At 44.8% G+C, this 18,312-nt stretch overlaps 4 protein-coding genes across 4 annotated transcripts; 2 read left to right on the top strand and 2 right to left on the bottom strand.

Annotated features, from left to right (window-relative positions):
- Positions 1-155: 155 nt before the first annotated feature.
- Positions 156-1,435, bottom strand: LOC135368018 (large ribosomal subunit protein uL3m-like). The gene has a single exon (XM_064601101.1). It carries the CDS (start codon positions 1,404-1,406, stop codon positions 243-245), a length of 1,164 nt encoding a protein of 387 aa, XP_064457171.1. The 5' UTR covers positions 1,407-1,435; the 3' UTR covers positions 156-242.
- Positions 1,436-1,596: 161 nt separating this feature from the next.
- On the top strand, positions 1,597-3,276 carry LOC135369506 (uncharacterized). The gene is made up of 4 exons (XM_064603089.1): positions 1,597-1,923; positions 1,977-2,122; positions 2,924-3,053; positions 3,133-3,276. Exons 1-4 carry the CDS (start codon positions 1,840-1,842, stop codon positions 3,274-3,276), a joined length of 504 nt encoding a protein of 167 aa, XP_064459159.1. The 5' UTR covers positions 1,597-1,839.
- A 3,419-nt stretch (positions 3,277-6,695) lies between these two features.
- Positions 6,696-13,194, top strand: LOC135369042 (uncharacterized). Its single transcript, XM_064602654.1, has 7 exons — positions 6,696-6,796; positions 7,831-8,100; positions 8,826-8,994; positions 9,282-9,386; positions 10,014-10,150; positions 10,249-10,446; positions 12,580-13,194. The coding sequence occupies exons 2-7, from the start codon at positions 7,906-7,908 to the stop codon at positions 12,853-12,855; spliced, it is 1,080 nt and encodes a 359-aa protein (XP_064458724.1). The 5' UTR covers positions 6,696-6,796; positions 7,831-7,905; the 3' UTR covers positions 12,856-13,194.
- A 1,199-nt stretch (positions 13,195-14,393) lies between these two features.
- Positions 14,394-18,031, bottom strand: LOC135369041 (codanin-1-like). Its single transcript, XM_064602653.1, has one exon. The coding sequence runs from the start codon at positions 18,001-18,003 to the stop codon at positions 14,602-14,604; it is 3,402 nt and encodes a 1,133-aa protein (XP_064458723.1). The 5' UTR covers positions 18,004-18,031; the 3' UTR covers positions 14,394-14,601.
- Positions 18,032-18,312: the final 281 nt, after the last annotated feature.

An 18,312-nucleotide genomic window follows, 5' to 3' on the forward strand; every position in this document is an offset into this window, starting at 1 on the left:
TGGTGAAGCGTCGATTCATTGGCCCTTTAAGAATGTACATTCTTAAATGTGCAACCGAAGAAAAGGAAATCTTTAAAATGACCAAGGAACTTGGACAATCTCCCCTGCTACAGGTGGCATTAGTCCCTCAACTTTCAATACTACGATGCATCGACTACAAACATGACACATTTTAATTCAAACGGCACACAAGGACTGATCGTTCTAACAGCATATTTTACAACTATGTCTCTACGTATAGTCTATCGCCTTCCCTTCACTTTTGCCTTGACTTTTAACTTTTTCTTCTCCGTGACTTCTTCGTCCGCAAACGTGATCGAGGGAGCGTCGAACACCTGCAGCTCCTTGTCGTACAACTCTTCGGGCAACGGGTTGTCCGGGTCCGGATAGTACGTCGGGAACGGCGGCGGATTCTCCGCCGACGGCCGCTTCTTCGCTATCTGTGTGTCGTAGATGTGAACGTAATGGTGGACGTGCCCCGGAACGGCCGGTCCCTGAACCCAGATGACGTTGTACTTCGTGTTCACCCGCCACACCTTCAAACCACAGAGTAACCTCCTCTCCTGTCCCATGTGACCCGGCATCTTTTTCCCCTTCAGTATGAGGCCCCGCTGACCCCCGATGGCCCCCAATCTTCGGTGTGCTTTCGTCGTCCCGTGAGAGGCGGGACCTCCTTTCATTTTCCACCGTTTGACGACCCCTTGAAAGCCGTGGCCGATCGTTTTGCCGTACACGTTGACGTAGTCTCCGGGCCTAAAGTGAGCGGCAGTGAGTGGGGTGCCAGGCTGAATCTTGGCGTCGTCCGTGATCAGGAATCTGGTTAGCTTACGCTTGGGGTTGACTCCGGACTCTTCGAAGATTTTAAGGTATGGAGCTTTAAAGATGTCGGGGTCTGCACTGCTTGCTCCCACAACTAATGCGCCGCGCCCTTTGGCCCTGAAGCCAAATCGGGTCTGCGCGTACACTTCGGGGGGAGTGTAGTGGATGACATGGTTATCCAGGACTTGGAGGAGCGTTGTGAGGATGCGTTTACCGGTGTTTGTCCACATGGGGTAGATGCCGATCTTCCGTGCGATGAGTCCCGTCCTTATAGACTCTGGCGTCCACTGTCCTTTTTCCCACGGTTCCTCTCTCAAGGGACTCTCTCCGGGCTGTAGAAATTTCTTCTCCGCGACTTCTTGTAGGAACTCCTTGTTTCCTTTCGTGAGATGATCCTCCATGTACGCTTTCCGCCGTCGCGGTTGCCACCAGTGAAAAGGATAGGTTTTTCGGCGTTTAGGTGTTGTGCTCTTGCATCGGTATTGTACATCACACCCCACGGCTAAGCACGAGGCAAATTTATTCGCATTTGCGTTGAAAATTCCACTAACTATACGCACATGCGTAAAAGCAATAGAGAGCGCCATTTTTATCACGGCGCTAGCGCCATCGTTCGACACGCAACACCACACCCACACACCTGAGTTGAAGTTGGCTTCATATAATCACGGATACTTGGGCTATCGCATCGTGAACTTGTGAGAAATAGTTTAAATTTATATTTATTTTGGTTTCGGTCGAAACTTAGACACGCATATTACGTGAGATGTCGCTTCACTCACTCTCCCCATAGTCGTCTGCAATGCGTTGTGTAAACGTGCTAAGTGTTGCGTTTTTCGTCTTTTTTCCATTGCAGTTACTATTTCGTTTAATTATGGTTTAACCTATAACCTCTCATTCTGTGTTCACGGATTTAGTTTCTCATTTTCCCGGCGAATCACACGAAGTAGTGTTCGGGACATTTACCTAGTTTGAAGAACGCATCCGTGCGCGTCGTTTGAGCCATCGTGGTTTGAACAAATGGAGGGTTCGTTTGAATACGGCCGGGACATAGCCTTGCTTTACGGGTCCCTGCGTTCTGCAGAACGCTTACTCAGCAAACAGGTAAATAGAAAAACAAACACACAAAAAAGCTCCCAATTGTTGCTTTCTTACAGGTCTGTGGACCGGCTACAGAACTGGACGAATGCGCAACGTACAGTGAGACCGTAAGCCGTGGAGTTCAGAATGCCTATAAGGGTGCTGTCACAAAGGATAATGTTGATAAGAGAATGCATTGTGCCTTACTCTGCAATGTACTAGTGTAAGTGAACACCCAAGTTTTCTAGTTTTTGTTACCTTGGTGTCTCTTGGACTAAAATACAGGGTGCTCAGAAATAAAGTGTAGAATCACTTCTGCATTCCTAACAACTTGGACTCACCTTGCTACGTTAAAATTACGAAGGAAATCATATTCGCATTTGAAATCGACCATGCGCTGGTCTTATCACACCGATAAAATTGTCTCAGAAGCCAACAGGACCCTTGGCTATTTTCGTCACCATGTTGCACTCGTTCCATCTCACATTAAGTGTCTATCATATCGCGCTTTCGTATTATCCAAGCTAGAATACGCCTCCAATGTTTGGGACCCACATCAGGTATATCAAGTACATGCTCTGGAATCAGTTCAGAACAGGGCCGCAGGTTTCATCCAATTGACCATCATTTCCAATTTCCACCGGAGCGGTTCACAATTAAACCAGGACCTTGGCATTGTACTTTTCTCCTGCAGACGAGCAGTTTCACGCTTGTGTCCTTTTCACAAATTGTTTCATAACACAAGTACACGTGATGGTTTTTTTTTCCCTGCTGACTACATTTCTTCGTGTCATGATCATGCCCACAAGATTAAAACTCTACACTGTCACAAAAATTTCTTCATGCACTTCTTCCTTCCTAAGACGATCTGTGACTGGAATCACCTACCAGAATCTCTTGTCAATTAATCAAAAAGGAAGACAATGGGAAGCCAATGAACTACTACTGAACTGATCTACCAGCGTCTCTCTTTGAAAACGCTCTTGTAGGTTTATTCAAATACCAGCGCAAATTTACCTTACAGGACTTCCGGCATTCTGAAGAAAGAAGAGTTGAGCTATTTCGAGTCAATCCTCGATAATATTCCGAGATTTAGCATTCGGATCTATTTTGCCGTAATAGAACGTTGCGGCTGGACGGACCACTTCATTCAGGTACGAATGTTGTTTTGTGCGCATTAATAAGGAGTCATATGAGAAATATAATTTATTTGACGTATATTTCTCTCCGAAGGCACTAAAGGCCCTTCCTAAATCCATAAGGCTGGCATTTTTGAGAAAGGCTCACAGCTATACGGAAGATTCGTATCATACATGGCTCTGCCTTGTGTCTGTGTTGGCTTGGTCTGTGTACATCGAACCCATACAAGGTACATGACATCGTCTATAGTGTGCCTTGTGCTGCAGGTTTTCTGTTCGTCTTGATTAGATAACCGTGCAATGAAATCTTTACCTATGAACTATGTATATCACTATCGTTTAGTGTCATAATAAGGTGTACTCACTGATGCCACATCTTTAGAGGGCACTACCTTCACACACCTAGCTAGGAACACCAAATGCACGGTGAATGCAATAAGAGTGAGGATCAGGATGGCCAAGACCTAGCAAAAAAGAAAAAAAAAAAGGAAAGAGCCTCTCGTTAATACCAGGGAAAGGTAATGAAATCTGTTTCATTTCTGTTACCGCCTCCGTTACTGGCCCATATCTGTTTCAGTTTCCGTTACCACTATTGTTGTTTTCGGTTCTGTTTTGGATTTTGGTACTCTCATGTTTGTTGTTCCCCCCTCCTTTTTTTTATTTTTTCTGTAAGCCTTGAGACAGTAACAAAACTTAATACCTCTATGTATATATTCTGAAATATATTTCGAGGACTTTAGGCATATGTGCACACAACGGACAACATTTAATCAAAAATATAGTACGTGGTTTCTTTGAGTAGCTAATATATATGAACAATGTCTTCACAAATGCTAGTCACGCGGGCAGCTTACAAGTCACCATAAGCGTATAAGATCTGTGCTTATGTTTACTATATACTATAGATATGCTCCATTATGATAGTTCATTTTAGCTTTCCTTCCACCATAAATTTTAGTTCGCTTCATTCAGCTTTATTTAATACATTTATTCAAATGGTGTGGCAAAGCAGTGTAATAATTTGGGTCCTGCAGTACACGAATTATTCCCGTAAATTATTTTTGTTTGTGTTTCTAGTATTCCAAGTTTGCAATATCTGTTTCTGTTTCTGTCACTGTTTCCGTTACCTGTCCCTGGTTAATACCCCCGCAACGCAGCATACAGTAGCATTAGCATTCGCATAGCATTCGCTCCATTCAACTTTATTTAATAAATTTATTCAAGTGGTGCGGCAAAGCAGTGTAATAATTCAGGTCCTGCAGTACATGTAAATTCCCGTATATTCCCGTAAATTTTGTTTGTGTTTCAGGTATTCGAAGTTTGCAATATCCGTTTCTGTTTCTGTCACTGTTTCCGTTACCTTTCCCTGGTTAATACCCCCCAACGCAGCATACAGTAGCACTAGCACAGTATTGCGGCTTGCAGTACACCGTAGCAAACTCTACGTAATCTTTATTCCAGCCTTCCGGCAATCCAAAGATGACATTCTCGATGCGCTGTCATCATTACAACACGAAGCCTTCACAGATGGCATCGACAACGGCCCCAATGCAGTCAGAAGCGTTTGTGCTTCATCCTCTGACCTACTGGCATCCTGTACAGACTACATTGTCACATTTCCTAGTAAGCCAGCGGGGCACATTATTCTTGCCAGAACTGTCTGTACCGTGCAAGTCATCGTGCAGTTCTTCAGCAACTTTTTGCTGCCAACAAGGTACGGTTTTCAGCGTGCGAATCGTTGGGTGTCGGACATCAACGTACGGGAAGAGTGTTCTGAGGACGTCTACTCCGCGCGGATCTCTAGATACGAGTGCAGCCTCGATGTTGAAGACGTACGCAGTGCGCTGAAGTCATCCGAAGGTGGATTTCTTAGTGTACTTGCAGGTATGCTGTGCAACGAAGATGTGCAGCAGTTGCTTGCTGAAGAAAGACAGAAATATAGTGAAACCAGCAGTGATTACCTGAGTACATTGTTAACCAGGCAGGGCTTATGGGATCGACCGACGGAGGCTTCGACTATGTTTCCTGCTCTTGAAGCTCTCGATGCCTGTTTGAATGCGGTGTTCGAGTTTGTTCCACTGGACGACAGTTTAAAGAGCGTCAGAGAGTTGAAGGATGTCGTAGAGAAGAACAGGGCTGGAGGATATGCGGTGGAAGATGCTTGTGATAGATTGGATGATATAGTGAATTGCCTTGGAGGAGATCCAGCAGACTGTGCAGGTATGGCTTCCTGCATGACTGAGTTTTCACTTTTTCCAAGAAAAGTGTAGCTTTTGCTCACAAAGTTACGAAATTTAGTTGGCAAAGTTAGGATTAACACCGAACTGCATAAGCCCATGGCATATAGCATTCCCGAACGTAAAACGTGCTTCCTACTTGTTGAGAGTTGATACTATCAGGTTAGATAAAACACATCCTAAGCACTCTAGATGGCAGTTATCATTCTAAAACGAGTATGAGAAGCACTGCAGTGACGATTAATGTTGCCCACTATTTTACCGCATTGCACCCTGTTCTTATAATTTCCCCCACTGAAGATGAAGTGCATGAGAGATGATGACATGAGACATTTCAAGTTTGGAAGGAGCAACACTAAGTGTAAGAACTTACTTTGATTTCAGAATTGCTTGCCTGGATCCTAAATGAAAGCACACTTATAAAAAATGACAGGTATAGAACTTAACTTGCCAACTTGCGATTGAAGGAACTTTTATTTGTGCGTAATTAATGATAGTAAAATGTTTTCCAGAATCATTCATTGTCTTCATAGCCAGTTGTGCCTTCTGAGTCACCCAGCGATTTTTCCGAAACTACTTCATGTGGCTCATCGGCTGAAAAATTTTGCGCCTTTGAAAGAGGTACATATCTTTCACTTGTATCAGTTGCATAGACAGAAAAATATTTCGGGAGGGGCTCTATGGGGACTTTACATGGGAGAGGAGGATTCCCCCACATTTCCCTTTCCCAACTGCGCTACCATAGGTACCATTTCTGGGGGTGGGGGCGGTAGACACAAAATCAAACTAGCTATTGGCCGTTGGCCAGGGTTAGTCAAAACAGTTGGCCTGAACATATCCTAATAGTGTTTCCTTTGTAGTTCTCTTATATTTCTTTCGTATGCTGCTGAAGGTCTGGAACAAAACTGAAGAGCCCAGCGGCTGTTGTATGGATGCAAATATGATATTATTATATCTACTTTTGCATCGTGACAGGGTCTGAAAAAAAATTGTAATGACACTGCAATGAAAACACTACTAGCGTACAAATTCAGGTGAGACACTGCATAGTGTACCCATTTGCGCAACGGGAATGTCTATCGCTCAGGTGAACTACTGCGCACTATTTATAGTTATATGTAGTTACTTATAGTTAGGTGAACTATTTATAGTAAAATCCGCATATATGCTCTGCCCACAGCTTACGATTAAAACATGTTCCGCTGCACCACTAGCATTGCAGACAGCGATGCTGAAACACTGCCTTACTCAGCACGGCTGCTGCAGTGGAACGTTAAGGACACCAAACTTCGAGGAACAGTTGGTTGAAAGGATCAATACTGTCTGCAGTGCTCCTGACGAGTCTGAGGTAATGACCGCTCGTGCAAAGTTCCTTCAAAAGTCACCTCTAATTTGCCATCCCTTGTTGGGCGTCAGGTTTCGGAGGGGTTCGTCAGCCTATGCCTGCAGGATCCTCTGAGGGTGATCGAAGAACTTGTTCATCTCGCTGTTGGAGATGGATGTGTCCAAGTGGTTTGTGAGGTGAGCTTTGTTTTCGTTACCGACTCCGTCACTGGCCCACATTTGTTCCTGTTTCAGTTTCCGTTACCACCATTGTTCCGTTACCGCGTCTACTTATATGTTCTGAAATCTATTTTGAAGACTTTAGGGATACGGGCACATGGCAGACACTTATTTATTCGGAAATATAGCGCTACGTAGCTTCTTTGAACAGCTGATACGTGAACATGGGTGTCCACGAATGTTGCTCATGTGTACAGCTTGCAAGTCACCATAAGTGTATCAGAACTATGCTTCTTCTGCTTACTACTATATACTGTTTACTTATATGCTCCAGTTTGATAGTTAATTTTAGTTTAGTTCCTCAGTTAATTGTAGTTCACTTCATTCCGCTCTATTTCATAAATGCATCTAGATGATATGGTAAACGATTGTGGTAATTTGGGTCCAGTAGTATCCGAACTATTACCGTAAATTATTTTCGTCCCCGTTTCTGTTACTGTTACCTGCTATATTTCCGATATAGTACAGTTCCTGTTGCAGTTTCTGTTACCTTTCCCTGCTTGTCATGTCCTTTGTTGAGGAAACTTCTTGAGACTGTTAGGATGAGGAGGTCATTTGAAAGTAAAATAGGTAATAACCTATATAATTAATTAATAATAAATTAATTAACCTAATTAATAAAAAATAATTAGGTAGTAACTGCAACACAGTACTACGTACAAGTGAAATACAAATGCTAGTTAGTTACACAGCTATTTAAAATGGCACGTTAACACCCATGACATGTTTTTGCGGGTTCCATCTATTGTACCGTAGGGAATCTTCTCAGTCTGTGTCTATCCTTATTTCTGATATCTTCTGTCTATCTATATTTCTGACAAACTGAATGATGCAAATTTTACAACACCTTTGCGTCACATAGGGGAAACAATATTTTGCAACAATACTACAGCATGTGACATGTAGACTTGGGTAGCATAAATTAGGCAAGGTTACGAAGACCCCAAATTTAGTCCAGAATGCCATTTTAAGTGTGTCATTTCTCACCGCAGATTTTGAAAACCATCCGGCCCGCCTGTGACCACAAGGGCAGTGACGAGCCTTCAAAATCCCTGTTACAAATTGAAATGGAGCGTGCTTTCGCTGCCCAGCTGCAGGAACCGTCGAAAAGCGCTGCCAACTTTGTGTCTCTCGTCAAGGAACTCGCTCAGAATTACTTTCTGGACTTCGACGCCTTCCTGCTTTTCATTGTGCATTACATGGAGTCCGGTGGGACCAGAAATCCATTCCCGGACGAGTGCTTCCCACTAAAAGTCTTCGCGGTACGTTGGACACAAACCCGCACTTGTTTATTACCATTAGCGTTACGTTACATTTTTGTTTCTTGCGTATACGTGGCTGTGTTTGAGAAAAAAATATAGGAGAGAGTGTAGAGCAGGCACCCATCCGAATGAGATCTTGTAACTGCATGTACAAGCAGTGAGTGGGGAGTACTTGAAGTATCAAGTACACAATAACTATTTTAAGTACGTTTTGGAATACTTGTACTTTCCTTTACGTACATTTCAAATTGTGTACTTTGTACCGTACTGTAAGTACCTTTCTCTGTACTGTACCGTAAGTACCGTAAGTACTGTAAGTACCTTGCGAGTACTCAAGTACTCAAGTACCAAATACCAACTTCTTCGCACTAGCACAGCTGGTTGCCTGTTCAGATGGAAATGCAAATTATGCTATTTGTTACATTTCATGTTCGTGAGTGCGCACTAAACTAGCTGGGCTTCAGAACTAGCACTTGCAAAAAATTCCTACTAAATGCCAATCGAGACATAATTACTTTCTCAAATTTTGTCACCACCAAATGTTGTAATGTACTTGATGAATAGTTTGAGGTACTCCTCCCAGTACTTTGTATTTTACTTTAAGTGCATTTCCAATATGGTACTTTGTACTTACCTAATACCAGCTGGAAATGCAGCATAGCAAAATTTAGAAACTGTTGATGACTGCTTCATTTTTATCTCACGTTATCTGATTTTGCCAACAGGCAATGTGCTCCGGAATATCGGAAAAGTACAAGTATCCAATGCTGCTAATGGTGGCGCAGCTTTTGGACAAAGCTTGCGTTCTTCTGAATGGAAAACAGAAGGAATTAATAGTAGACATTTTGTACTCCTGCGTTCCCGATATCCTATCGTCTTCAGATAAGTGTTCAGGTACAAACCAGTTGTCCTTGTCTTGTATTTCTGTGTACGTGCACAAATTATCTAAAAACATATGCGAACCTGTCTGTAGGCAACGCTTTTGTAATGCCATTTTTGCATAACTCGTCGTATATACATTTATATTTATCACAGGCAGACCGTTGAAACAGAAAATTATGATACTAAAAGGAGAAAGACTGTGACGTTTAATTCACAATCTAGAAATAGATGAAAATGTGTATAGATAAAAATGAACATGTATGGAATAGATGGAAACGTGTAAATTTCTTGATTTTCAGGGGACTTTGAACACTTGAAAGACACGATAGGAACACTTAGCAACTTGTGCCAAGTTGCGTTATGTGGTGTACTGAAAAATACCAAATTGGAAGGACATTGTTTATGTAAGTTTAACACTGTTGTTGTCTCACGTTTTGGAAATACACACTACTATCACCGTAACTCTCGCAAATGCTGCGGGCATGGTCAAACACTGTGATTGACAGCCATATCAGCTATACAGCTTTGTTATGTCAAAGGCAAAGGCAATGGGATGGATGAGTTGTACAAAGTGTGAGCCTAATGTTGTGACCATCGGAAAAATGATTTTTGCTGCCATATTCTATGGAGTCACTATCGAGAAGACTGAAAACGTAATTATAAAGTATCTGTATGCCTGCATTCACATCTTTTTCATTCACCCATGTTGCCGAATTGGTGCATATGGCTGCAGTGTACCTTCCGAAGTGGATGACGGTCACCTTAGTCTAGGGTACATAGGGTAGGGTACCCGTGTGGTAGTTGAGGGCGGTACCCCGACAGAAGGTGCATTTTTTGAGCTGGCAACCACGCTGACATTGCTGTCTTAGTCTGCACCAACGCAGACTAAGCAGAAGGCACCAACAAGATAGCACCACTTCCTCCTGCTGCCATAGAGTGTCTTCTGCAGTATTATTCTACAAACCCTACACGTAGTGTGTTGTACATATATAGCGAGTGGCAAGTTATGATTCCTAATTGTCTCCTTGCAGTCAAGTGTCTGTCCGAATCCGTGTCAGATGACCTACTTATGCAGACGAAAGAACAGTGGGAAGTGACATGCAGAACGCTACACGACCAGCACAGGGGTCTGACGGCTATAGAGATAACGCTGCCTTATTTTTGTGTCGTAAGTTTACTCGATAGTGTTGTACGTTTAGGCCCTTGTGTTTTAGTGTTAGACCAGGTAAAACTTGTTCTTGTTTGTCTCGTCCCCAAATTTTCCAGAGATTGAGCGGTGCAACCTGGGCGGAGTGGGAAATCCTGTCTGAACGTCTCGTACAGACCTTGCGGCTGAGTAAGGGCCACCCTCCTACCGTGCTCGAAGCGATCAGGGCGCTGACGAATTGTGTGGCTGCCTGCGCTCAGTTCTTCCACATTGGCAGCTGGGGATACTTTTTTTCCAGCTTCGCAAAAGTAGTGAAGGTGAGGATTACATCGACGCGTTTGAAAGAGCACCGAGGCGAACCCCAATTTTACTTTTTGTTTGTTTTTTGCTGCTGCGTGTCCTGCGACAAACAAAATCAGCTCCCGCAATAGAGCAACGAGTGCAGGTGACCTATAAAGCGCGGGCGAGGCCTCTGTACTGTGCACCTTAAAAAAAATTCTCCACTTTTGAAGAAAGGACTATCCTTGATACAGATAAAATGGTTAAAAAGCAAGCGAGCTGGTGGCTAAGATCCATGAGGAAAACCCGAGACTGGGAAAAAGACGAAAAACAGACGACGAGACGAAACAGACGGCGAAAAACAGACAAACAGACGACTTTGTGTTGTGTCGTCTGTTTTTCGTCTTTTTCCCAGTCTCGGGTTTTCCTCATGGACTATCCTTGCTTTGCTTGCTCTTGCCTTACCCTGCCTTGAGGCTTGGGAAGTGTCTGCCCTTCGTGTCCTCCTATTGGCCGGCATCCAGGAGGCGAAGTCTCCCTCGGTCTTGGTCAGCAAACTCAAGGACAGCCACGGGGCCTTCCCTACGTCACGGGAGGACTGTGTCGGTCGTCCGCGGCTGCTTTCTCAGACTGTTTTTGTAAATTTAGTTGCGTAGGTATAATTAGAGCCCGAAGTTTTTGGGAAATATTTTTTTTTCTAAATTCGGGGAGTAAAAATCGGGTAAATAAACGTGCGCTCTAAATTAATGCAAATTCGGGTGGAGAAACTTCCAGTACGCTAAATTCGGGGAGAAATCGGACTCCGTTACTACAAACTAACTGAACTGCTTCGGTACAAGTGGTGGTATAACTGCATTTGCTGCCAAACAAGCTATAGCGTGCATTCGTACGGACGTCTCCGTGAGGGCAATTTGCCGGGTAAAAATCTGGTTTCACCCTAAAGAGGCAACCTTCAATTCGGGGAAGAATCGGGTGAAACCCTAAAACCCCAGGCTTTAGTTATAATTAGACCCTGATGTTTTAGGGTTAAACCCGATTTTTCCCCGAATTTGCACCCCGAATTGAGGTTCACCTATCTAGGGTTAAACCCGATTTCTACCTGCAAAACTGCACCTAGGCTAGGCACCTCAAGGCATCGACATAGTAGTTTCTCACAAAATATGCGACTGGCCCCTTACTTCTGGCACTCTGGATAAACAGTACAGTGAACGTTTATTCTACAATAATGCCCGATTTCTCCCCGAACTCAGTCTGATGGTAATTTTTCAGCCCGAATTTGCATGAATTTTCGTCATCAATTTATTGACCCGATTTCTACCCCCCGAATTTGGAAAAATATAAAACCCGAAAACTTCAGGGTCTAGTTATAATGTACCACAGAGCGAAAATATTTTGCATGATGGCTCCCGATGGAGAGCTTGACGAATGAGACAGGTTTTTCGAGCCATATTAGATGTCACCTCATCACCTCATTGCATTAGAATCTCAAACAATCAATTGATGATCTCATCCGTCGAAGCCTGTGCACGTACAGGGTTAGTCTAGCAAACGTTACACATTTCGAACGCACTGTAAAAATAGAAGACTAGGTTTGACCTATCCCAAACTTTGCAGACTGATAACCATTTATCTGAAGTTTCATTTGAATTTTTTGTAAGTGCTGTGGTCACCTAGAAAGAAAATTAAAAATAAAGCAAAATCTCACCCCATGGATTTTCAATGACCTCTCCCACGCAAACACCGCCATTTTTTCTTGTGCCTACTTCACATTCACATCACTTCACACAGGTAGTGCTGCCTACATTGTAGGCATTGCTGTACATTGTGCCTACACAGTCGGCATGTGACATTGTTGTAGGCCCTACAACGTCACATGCCGACTGCATGCATTCCTTTTGCATTCCTCACATGCCATTCCTCTTGTTCTAGCCTTGTTCTGTATGCTGGTGCTACCTGTGTTTGGTGAAATGAAAATGAAGCGCACACAGCAGATAATGGTGGCTTTTCAGTGAGATAGGCCATAGAACATGCACAGAGTGAAATTTTGCTTGATTTTTAATTTTTCTTCTATGTCCTGTAGAAGAAAAATTAAAAATCACAAATGCTCAAATCTATAAAACTTGCAAGTTTCTACGAGTACATGTTTTTTGATCGTGTAATTACTTTCACAGGCACAGCTGCAAGGCAGCGAGCTGACAGATTGTGAAGTCTGCGAAGTCATTCGTGAACTACTGCTGTCCTTATCGGTGGTCCCAGTAGAGTGCCATTGCCAAGGCATTATCCTGTTGCTCGACGTCGCCCAGCTGTTATCTTCGGACAGGAAAGATGAAGCGACATCCCTCCTCAAGGATGCATTAGCGGCAGCTGAATCTTCCAGGGAATGTACCATTGCTGCGAAGTGTCTCGGAGATAAGATGCTCCGCCAGATCTCGCATATATGTAGGTAGATCGTAAAGATATAGGTGCCAGATAACTGTTATGAACCATAGGCTTCCAGAGTGAATCACTACGAAGCGAGCTTTGTAAAAGGAATACGTACAACTATGCATGCATACTTCGTAGCTGAAATTTTATCACAGTCTCGTTGTTCGATGTGTTGCCACTGTGAAGCTAGTCTCTATTACTGTTGCGCGAGTATTTTTTTTAAATATATAATTTGATTTTATTGTTGTTTAAACAATAGATTGTATACTTTATGAGGGGGTCTAGAAAGTACATAAAAGGTCCATGTTTAGGCAAGAAACTCAGGAACGATATTTTGAACAAAGACCGGCCATTTTCTAGGAGGTACGTGTCGTTATTGAAGAAAAGAACCGTTTGTGTTCAGTTCGACCACAAAACACCTGCGTGCTTGTTTTTTTTCTCGTATAATGTGTTACCCTCTTACATGTTCGTACTAAATTTCTGACCTCTTTTTCTAAATTCTATCGCAACATCCTAATTTATGGTCTGTCACGTTTATTGAACATCCTCCAGTGCATGAACATTAATTTCACATTATTTAAGATGCCAAATTAGAAACAGACTTTCGTGGTTTCTGCAACACACAATATGCCCCTCATCAGCGATTTATCCAGACCCCCAAATGTTCAGCGGCACCCCCCCCTAACTTTTTCAGCTGTGTACCCCGTACAGGGGGCTCCCCTGCAATTTCAGCTTTAGACACATGTCGGTAATGATACGTTAAAGTGTAATGACGTAACAATAATGATGACCCCCCCCGCCAATTTTTTCGAACACCCCTCTATGCTTGGGATTCTGGATAAACCACTGCTCCTGATTTATTAAAATTCTACGAACATTCTCTCTTCGCGGTATTTTCAGTATCCTCATAGCTCCCAAAACAACACTTAAAAAAAAAAGTACTTCAAACTTTTTAAAGGGAGAATCGCCTTCGTCCCTATCGCTTCCGAAACTACGAGGTCATTTCATTCCTCGTTGATCAAATGACCATGGTACCGAAAATCCACACGAATTACTGGTGTAGCTTTTGTGCAATTTGATTAAATACACCGCAAGAGTGAATGCCAGATGATGACAGCGCAGCAGAATTCCCTCTTTGGAAAAGCGTGAAAACTTCATACCGTAACCAACCAATGACGGCACGCCCTCGACGGCCCTCCGGAGCAGACGAGATCGGAAATAATCGTCCGCGAAACCAATCTGCTGCGTGGTGCCTTCTGATCGGAATACAAAAGTATCTCACCACGATGTCCTTGCCGCTGGGGCTCTCCCGGCTGCAGAACTGCAAACCCATAAAACTTGTTTACATAAAGCAGCGTGGAAGGACTCGAATAGAAATATGTCGGGAGAAGTAGAAATTAGGACTGCAAGCCCTAGGACATACCTATATTCGCACAAGAGAGCTTTCAATATCCCGGGTCAGAAATGTTTCTTCCCTCGACAGATAGTCTGCTCATTAAGTCAGTCACCCGATAGCGTGCCTTCTTTTTTTTGTCTCTTTTTGCAGTTGCATTTAGCCAAACATTGTGGTCCTTGTTTCATCTTAATCACTTCGTAAATTATATTACCTCGCTCATCTAACATGTACACACAATGGGAACACAGGACAGCAGTCAATGACGTAAGTTAAAATACCAGCACAATTACGACATTGCGGTCGACTTGTCCTTCCTCTTGAATCGGACATATTCACAATAAAATTTCGTGTTCTAGATTATCCCACACACATCTCACACTAGCACTGACCCGACTTTCAGACAAAGCCGTTCAAGAATCTCGTTTTCGCTTAAACTGGTACCACCTAAGACCCTGACGCTCTCGTACACAGATTCGAGGTCGTCGATTACTCCTGCCGAAGCTAGTTTCAAAATGAGGTCCCCCAGCTTCGACCAGCTTGCTGCAGCGTCTCTGCTCATCCGCAGCAACTGCACATTTCTAACGCAGATAATATCCTGCAGTAAACTGCCAACAGTCTCGCTACCTCGCCACATGACAGCCGCGAAGTTGAAGAGCTCGTCTGAACACGACTGCGGACACCGTACTATAAGGGCAAGAACAAAGTCTAACGTGAGCTGCTCTACGGCGTTCCGCGACAACGCGACGCATTCCCGTCTGGACTGAAGGGAGTTGTGGCACGACAGCAACACCGCGAGAGACTCTTCTGCCGAAACAGCGGAATCTCCAGCATAGAGGTTGGCAACCTTGGTCCGTAACATATCCAGGCAGCCATAAATCGACCGTGCATTCGAGTGACGCCTCGATAGTTCGACGCCGTCGATTATTCTGTCGCACGATGCTCCGACGTTCTCCTTTTCGTTCGGCACAGGGGACGATGCGTGGCGTAGTATAAAAGAATCCGATACGTTGGCGTATACCCATTGGGACACACGTCCCACCGCGGAACGGAGCGCCAGCCGGTGACAGATTTCGACCACTTCGGCTTCGGAATCGTGCGACAACAGCAACGAGAGAAGTTGGCTGATTTGTTCGGCGCACACGTCGTGTATAGTTGCCTCCATGCCTTCTCTGACCTGCGCCAGAAATGTCCTCGTCACTTCCTTATTATTATCACCGGCGGAATCCTTTATCATATTAGTAGCATTCTTCTTGATAAACGTCACAGCATTTGAGGCGACCCTCTCCGAAACAAATTCCACGGTCTTCTTCACAAACTGGGGCTGAACATGGAAGAAGTTCTCTTCCAGCTGCCGATCCAGACGTCGCGGAGTACAATCTCCAAATTCAGCGTCCCTCGCCGAAATCGGGGTGATCTTTCTCACTTCGCTGCCTCGTGCCCTGTTTCCGGCGGAGTACCGTACGAGGAGACCGCGCAATTCGCTGAGGTACGGGCACGAAGTGTGGATCAGCTGCTGGTCTATCAACTCTTCCGCGACGTCTGGCCCAACGTCGATGCAGCTGGAACTAGACGAGAAGATCGACGGTTGAACGTTGATGATGTCAAAGAGCCACCCAAGAGTGACGCGGACGTAGAAGGACGTGCCCGTCACCTTCCGCACCTCGGGACTTGTGTAGATGCAGTACAGCAGCGACAGAACTTCTTTGTAGCTGTCCAGCGTTTTTGCGACCTGGTCCATCATGCTGAGATAGTCTACGACCCAGGACAGCGTGAAAACGAGTCGTCGTCTTTTCGCGGAAGTCGTCAGCATGGTAGCTATGCTCAACGGTAATGGCGCGTGGTTGCGTACCTTCCTCTGTAGTTCGACGTGCTTTGACGACATCCTTTCTTCGGAACGGTGGGGCAAGAACTCTAAGAGTCCCATGAACTTTCCCAGAAGTTTTAACTCGTGAATCATCACGAAAAATGCCTCTTTGCCTTCTGCACCGATGGTGACGTCAAACTCCTCTTCATCCAGTTCCACTATTCTCGCCACGAACTGGTCTTTGAGGTGTTGATGAAACGTCACCTTCGACGCTGCGGCGATAAAGTTATAAAAGAACTCTTGGCATCCGGTGAACGCCGGAGTCGGGCACGGACCTTCCACCTTGAACGCGAGACGTCCTTCCAGCTTCTTGAACTTGTCGGGGGACTTGTTCCTGAGCTCGGACAAGAACTGTTCTCCGAAGTTCCCCTGTTCATCGACTTGGAGCCCTCCGCAGCAGGACGTAACCAGCTGCGTTAACAGCAGCCTGGCAAAGTGAGAATAATTGCAGGGGTCGATGCACGTGTCGAGGATTTGCTCAACGCGCCGCGCAAAGTGCACCTCGGAGTTGTGACCCGTTTCGTAAAACTGCTGCTGCTGCCAGTCCCTGAACAGGTCGTAAAACATGTCGCGCTGTTTACGGAAGGCCCAAAAGTTCTTTTCCGAAGAAAAATTCTCCTTGTTGTCGGTCAACATCTGAAACGGGACGGCCTCGATGGACGAAGGAAGCACCCTCGAGGTCGGCTGGGTCGTCAGACACAGCTCGTGTAAGCTGAGCTGCAGGCGTTTGGAAAACGCTGCCAGGTGGTCGATTTCACTCAGGAGCTTAAGCGTAGGCTTGTCCAAGAAACGGAGCCACGGAGATATAATCCGTAGCACTCCGACTGCAAAGTAAGCGCGATTGTGTGGATTTCCGAGTAAAGTGTCCAGATCTGAATTTGCTCCCTGATCCGGCGGTTCTTGCGATCGGATTGTCAGCAGCTGAAGAAGGAAATAGAGCTCTATCGTAATATTTGTCACGTGCGCAGACTTCACAAAATCGGAGTAGAGCTCAATAAGTATGTCGAGCCGATTTTGAAATGTCACTTTGTCTGGGGATGGTACGATATAATTTACAACCAGTACATCAGTGCCACTTTGAACTGGCTCTTCGTCTACATCAAATGCTGCATTCTTTGCTTTGGCGTCACTTGCTGGATTTTCTTTTGAGACTGTCCTCAGAGTCATTTTTTTCATGGGTGTTCTCTGTGAAGCACTTTGTGTGGCTTTTGAACTGGATATAGAAATTTCGGGCTTCAGAAGGGCAAGCTTCGAGGAATTCTTCAGCAAATCCCTCTCGTTCGCCCTGGGACTTTCGTGCGGAATTTCTGGGGGAAGAAAATCGCTGACGGTAAGCTTTCTCCACCGCTGATGTTTGACGGGAGTCGGAGTTATCCGGCGCACATGTTTCTGTTTTTCCTGCGATAAACCGATCGTCGGGAACGCGTTGGGATCACCTATGTTCGGCGGGTTCTTGCTTTGACGCAACACTTGCACGTTTCGTGCGTTCTCATGCTGTATCGCATTGCCAGAATGCGGTGAAATTCTCTTGTCGTTGCGTTTCGCCTTGTCTGAAGGTGGTGTACAACCCTTGTTGCTCCCAGGCGTCGTCTTCGTGCGGTCAGACGAGTCAGATTTCGTGTGTGCGCTTTCAGTGGTTCTTGGCTTGCCAGGTGGAGTTGTCCTGGCAGACGTCGTTCTGCATTTACGCTGCTGTTTGGCACCACGCTCCGAGGAATCGGAGCACTGTTGCTGATGTACAGAGGCTTGTTCGCGGACATGATTCACAAAAAATGTCAGAAACTCGTGCTTGCTTATTTGGACGAGGCTGAAGTCAGAACACGATGGCATACATTTCGGGTCGTCCAACCACCGTGATAATTCGCCGGGTAGGAGTTTACCGTTAAACAGCAACTCCAAGATAGCCGCCATTACGAATTTCCCATGACTGGCTTTGGATGTGGATTCGCTTGGCTCGGCAAGGATGCGGATGCGGCTTGAAGAACCGCACATGGTTTGCCGACGCACTGCTGATACAGGTTCGTATTCACACACCGAACACCACTCAGAGTTGCAGCCGCCCATGATGCTTGTACTTTTTCTTTTTGACTTTATACGATTTATTTGACTTTGACTTTATACGATACTTACAATTTATTTACTACAAGCTTGATATAATGGTACGCAAGGAGCAAGGTTTGATTATTTGTGCTGAGTATTGAAATCCAGGAGCAGTTTTGG

This window comes from Ornithodoros turicata, chromosome 9, assembly GCF_037126465.1.
Source record: "Ornithodoros turicata isolate Travis chromosome 9, ASM3712646v1, whole genome shotgun sequence".
NCBI lineage: Eukaryota > Metazoa > Arthropoda > Arachnida > Ixodida > Argasidae > Ornithodoros > Ornithodoros turicata.